General features: G+C 38.3%; 1 protein-coding gene across 1 annotated transcript in view; it reads right to left on the bottom strand.

Moving 5' to 3' along the window:
- CLCN1 (chloride voltage-gated channel 1) overlaps positions 1-6000 on the bottom strand; it is a 2440475-nt gene that overhangs the window by 66137 nt on the left and 2368338 nt on the right. Inside the window, exon 22 of the mRNA XM_044079868.1 lies at positions 1614-1700. Within this exon, the coding sequence (XP_043935803.1) occupies positions 1614-1700 (87 nt within the window). The remainder of the gene's footprint in view (positions 1-1613; positions 1701-6000) is intronic.

Here is a 6000-nt window from a genome sequence, read left to right as displayed (position 1 = left end):
TGTCAGAATCCTCTCAGATACAAAATGGCCCACCTTTGCTAGTGTAGAAGATGCCCTTTCCTAATAAGTCAAAGTGGTAGAACAAAATTATCTAGCACATGAAGTAGATATTTGTCAGAGGCTTTGTCTGAGTTTATCCTAGAATCAGATTTAGGTCACATCCTGCAGTTAATACTGTCAAATGTAAGCTATATTAGATTGCATTAATTAACCTGTCTTTTCTGAAGTGTGAAAATACTCCCCCAAAAATATTATCATCAGAATGTATAAAGGAAGATGATGGAGAAATCTGCTTCTTGGCTTTTATTTCATTGTAGAAGCATTTTTTCCATGATAGAGGTAACAAATTAATTTTCTCATGCTCCTTGGTTACATAGCTTCCCTCATATTATTCCACATGAATGTATAGACCTCTATGGGCACTCCATCCACCCCTGGAGCTTTTACATTTTGCATAGATCTAATAATTGTCTGTATTTCCTCTAACATGAGTGGTGATGGACAAATGGCCACAAATTCATCAAATAATTTGCATAGGTTAAGTATACCGAGGAAAGCCCTAACCTCTAAGCCCATCTTAATCAGAACCTAGATACATCCAGATGACCTTCTAAATGTTCCCCTCTCCATGTACATTCAAACTTGATTGTAGATGGTTAAAATGAGATACCACATATATTTGTGGAACTATGAAAAAGTCAGAAAGCTAATTTTTTTACTACAAGTAGAGATAGGGCCTTATAATGCTATCTTAACTTTTTTAATGGACTCACTGCACATCTTTACTGAAGTGTTTCAATTTTCTGTTTAGTTAGCAAAATCGTCTCTCTCCTCCCTACTTACCTCAGTACTTTGTTATAGTCTAAAAACACTATGTCTGCCTTGTAGGTGGTAAATTTGCTCAGTCGGATATGCTTGTGCCTCATCTTTGCTCCTCATAACCTGAAATGCAGGTGGCCTTTAAAAAAAATCAGAAAGAATGTCAGGGGTATGCATCAGTTTATATACTGCAATGTCCTCCCACATTTGTGGAAGTAACTTTTAAAGGTCCAGATATGGTGGTACTTTCAGGCTGAAATGCCATAATGTTGGAGAAAGAATGTCTGGGTGACTGGACATTTTTCCATTGCTATATGCTTGATTTACAATGGGCACACTGGTTGGGCTGACCAATCAGTGTGCTTGCTTTTGAATATTAATGTCCAGTCATTGTATAATAAACGTTAATCATGGATATGGACTATGCATTTTTTAATCAAATGTAAAATTTCTTGTATAGGAAGTTAAAAATAGTAAACCTTTTCAAAACAGTTTTAATTAGTTCAATTTCGCTGCATTTTAATGACAAAAACTGCTTTTTATGAAATGTCACAAATGCAGGAAGTTTTTGTCTTTTTGTTGTTGCAGGCATTTTCCACAGAACAATGCACTGATTGCAAGTGTCCTGTTGAGAAGAGACACCATGGTTAAATGCAGATAATGTGTGTGTGTGTGTGTGTGTGTGTGTGTGTGTGTGTGTGTGTGTGTGTGTGTGTGCGTGTGTGTGTGCGTGCGTGTGTGTATGTGTGTATTTGGGGATAATATGGTGGAATCTTTCAGTTTTCACAACTTACCTCTTTTAATGCCACAACTCCCACTAGCTTCCCAATACTGGTGACATAGGCATGATTCAGGCCCAATAATGAGAAGAGCGTGTGAGCCTATAAAACAAATGAAACAGATGTTAAAGATGCCATAATCATAATTCTTAGCTGCTATGACTTTGACACAGTGCTACAAGTTTTCACTCTCAGACCAGGCTTTGTTGAACTAAAATAAGTTCTTTTGTAGGCTTAGAGATTTTGATTCTGTTTCATACCATTTGCTACTTCAGGAACTCGCTGATGGTTGATGTAAATAGGGCAGCTATTAGTTGATTTTCTGATTATGAAAAATTATTTAAATTTTTTAGCCGCTTTCATCAAAAAAGACCATCAGAATACACATTCAACTAAAAACATTCCATTTAAATACTACATCCAATAACAATCAATTATTCAATTTAACAAAACAAGTTAAACGCTTAGTTAGTTTTAGTTGTTAATTGATTGTTTTCTTAAATTGAATAATTGATTGTTATTGGATGTAGTATTTAAATGGAGTGTTTTTTAGTTGAATTTGTATTCTGATTAAGTCTTTTTTGATGAAAGCTGCTAATAAACAGAGTGGACCCTAATATTGTGTGGATTTCCTCGCTGAACAAGCCATTTGCGTTTTTTTGCTGTTTTAGTTGAGATTTCCTCAGATTGTGGTTCTATTTTTGATGTGATTTATGGAATTTATAATGCTGAATATCTTCCATCTGCTGTTATGGAAGTAGTTCCACAGGGATCATTATTTGGACTCCATCTCGTTGCATTACTGCCCTACTCCACCAAAATCCTTAAAGATAATTTTAAGTGTTTTAATTATAAGGATGGTTCAACAATATAAAGACCTGATTGTTCACTTGTATCCATAATCTTACTGCTGGTATATGAGTATGCCTGTAGCCACAATTAATTTGCTGGAAAAGAGCATAATTTACAATTTAAAACAGCTGTACAAAATAAGCAGATGATAAACAGATGTATGTGGGTGCACTGATGAGGCATGCAACAGTATGTACATGCCCACCTTTGCAGAAAGAGCACCTTCTGTCCTGTGAAGCCCCTAAGTATCTGTAGGCTCCCTACTTACCTCAGTACTTTGTTACAGTCTAAAAACTCTATGTCTGCCTTGTGGGATGGTACATTTGCTCAGTCAGATATGCTTGTGCCTCATCTTTGCTCCTTATAGCCTGAAATGCAGGTGGCCTTTAAAAAAAATCATAAAGAATGTCAGAGGAGTATGCATCAGTTTATATACTGCAATGTCTACCCAGATTTATGGAAGTAACTTTTAAAGGTCCAGATATGGTGGTACTTTCAGGCTGAAATGCTATAATGTTGGAGAAAGAGCATCTGGTAAAATCAGTCACAAGAGAGAAATCTAAACAAAGGAGCTGGGAGCACCTCAAATCCCTCAGCCATTGACATGATGCTCTTAGGCCATAGAATTGGTCTATTCTTGTATTTGTTTTTGCTACTGTCAAGTAAGAAGTGTAAAAAATATGCATTCCTAGGAAAAGATTTACTAGGACCTATTAAACCTTTTACATTAGTGCCAATTTGTAAAAGTTTAGTTAAGAATAACAAATGCATTTGATATTTCCTTCCTGCATCACCCTCCTCTATGAAGCAGCTGAAGTGTCCTCCTATTATTACAGCTCTGTGTGCCAAGTTATGTAACTGTATTAACCATGGTCAGAGTAATTTTGCAATGGTCCCTGAAGGAATATAAATAGAAACCACTGAAAGTAAAGCTTCTTCCAAATATCCATCAAGGAATACTGTTCTCCCTGCCATATCCCACCATGTATCGAATACCTTAAAATTCACCATCCTACCAAGTGGTCAAATGTATCCAGCTTACTACACTCTTCTGCAAAGGATGTGAGTCCTGATATAGGATTATCCCAGCTTTATGGCATTTAAAATTAGTAGGTACCCATTTTCTCTCATCCAGAGTCTATAACGCATTCATATTAAAAGCCAATAATCATTACATTATGAAAAATGTAAACACACCTGACAGAGAAGCAGTAAAAAAATCATGCTACCTGAGCATCTCTCCCCCGGATTCAGCAAGCAGCTGTACAGGAATAAGTTACTCCGGCACTGCAGGGATCATTCCCATTCAGCACGGGAGCATACCATGCATATTCATGAAGGTGCGCTGCTGATCTGTTAAATGGACATGGATCTGTGTACGAGTGCAAGGGGTGTGTCTGAAAGCAGAGCTCTCACAATACACACACCCCCTGCACTACAAAATTGCCTTTCGGCAATTTACAACAAGCGAGAATGCTCATAACACCCCCAACCCATCAGGGTAAGAAATCTGGTCAAAGCCATAAGGGACAAACATCCCTACCAAGCCAAAAGTTGATAAAATAACAGATGTAGCATAAGCACATTGCGCATACCTCCCAACCCATCAGACTAAGGAATGTGGACAAAGCCAAAAGGGACAATCACCACACAAAGCAGACAGTTGATTGAATAACAGGTTCAGCTTTAGCATGGATATTCTGAAGGGTACATATAGGAAAAAACAACAGATAAATATTTTTGTTACACATGCAATAAAGTTTAAGCATAGCTGCATGGGTGGGCCTGTTGCCTAGCTATAATTAGTCCAGCTTAAACAGCACAAGAAGTTAAATAGCAAGAAACATCTAACATAAGCAATAGTGCAGTGGTTAGAGCGTATGCTTTCCAAGCAGCCATTCCTGGTTCGATCTCCACTGTAAGCAATTTGCATTTTACGTGTGATGTGAAAGCAGTACATAAACAATTTTTTTTATAATCAGCTGCTAAATAACATATATTTGTTAACCAGAGTACTGTAGTAGGTCCAGATGTGAGGTGTCAGTTTAATAAAGTTGTGAAACCCCCATATAAACACAAGTGTCCCATACAGTATAGTTACACATGAATAAATGTAATGAAAGCACACTGGGGGATATCAGGGACAGTAAACAAATTTATAATATGTGATGAATGATCCCATACAGCAGATAATCTATAAAATAAAAAATAAGCAATATTAATCATTGCACAGCTCTGTTTACCAGATGTAAGCATTGTGTAAATATAACTGCTAAGCAATGAATAGCCCAGCTAAGTGGATTTGCCCATTGGTAAGCAATGCTGAGCCTGCCCCTTTAAACACTGCCAAACTTAGCTAAGCAGGTTTGCCCATAGCTTAGCTTAGCTTAGCTCAGCATATTCAAAACCATCCAATCATGGTAAAGGGCAGGAAACGGCCGTATTTAAACCCTGCAGGTGGGAATACAGCTCATAACTGGTTGCAGCTTCCCACTGTAGGCAGTATGGCAGGAGGTGGTGAGGGCATGCACTTCCGAGTGCAGCGCTGGGGCATGCAGGAGTCAAAGGTCATGGTAGAACTCCTGGTAAATAACCATGATGAGAGACTGCTACAGGGCCAGTACCAGGGTTCCCAATATAAATCAGAAGTCTGGGATCATCTCGCCCATGATCTCACCAGTGCCACTGGTATCCCTTGGACTGGTGAGCAGGTCGGCACCACTATGCTGACTTGAAGCGGAGAAGGAGGGAGCTCTTGGACAAGTGGGTGCAAGAAGCAAGGCAGAGGGTTGATGTCCCAGCAGTATGTAAGTATTCTTATCAATAATGTTTACCAAAGTTCAGCCTGTATATGTGATGGATAGGTATGGATAAATATTTCTCTATTCCCTTTACAGCTGCAGCTGAGCGAGCTGTGAATCAGGAAGCCCATGCCAGTAGGTTGCAAAGGCTGCAAGGCGGGTGAGTAACAATTCTGCTTGTAGTAGTCATACCAAATAAATATAAAGTAGTAGAAAGTCACCTGGCAGTATAAAAACTGTGTATGGGTTGTACTGAATAAACCAGACAATATGACAGTAATAGTCCCACATAGGTGATTATATTTCAATAAAACCATAACTGCCTGGCAATAAAATTCTAAATCCTGGACTGGTTGTGTTTACTCTGGTATTGTATGGCATTTAGTGTTGCAGTCTCTGAACAGTAATGTTGTGTTTACCACTGTTACCCACACTGTGCTACATAAAAAATATGTCTAGGAATGCCTGTATAAGTACAAGGTCTGATTGTACAACCAAGAGAGACATAGTCATAAAACACTGAAGGAACAGACAGCAATGTTTAAATAGCTCACTCTGATAAAACTACAATTGTTGCATTTTTAGCACACCCAGCCATGGTTCGAATCCCGGGAGTGGTATTAAGCTGTATGCATAATCATATCCACAGTGTTTACTCTGGTATTGTATGGCCTGACATGTAGCATTCACCAACATCTGATATCAGAATAGAACTGTTGTGTCAACCACTGTTTCTCACATTGTGCTAC

The sequence above is a fragment of the Protopterus annectens genome, chromosome 8.part0, assembly GCF_019279795.1.
Source record: "Protopterus annectens isolate FY-2018-M chromosome 8.part0, PAN1.0, whole genome shotgun sequence".
NCBI classification, from domain to species: Eukaryota; Metazoa; Chordata; order Ceratodontiformes; family Protopteridae; genus Protopterus; species Protopterus annectens.
Note: the sequence above shows the minus strand (reverse complement) of the source record. Positions and strands in the feature narration are given on the sequence as shown.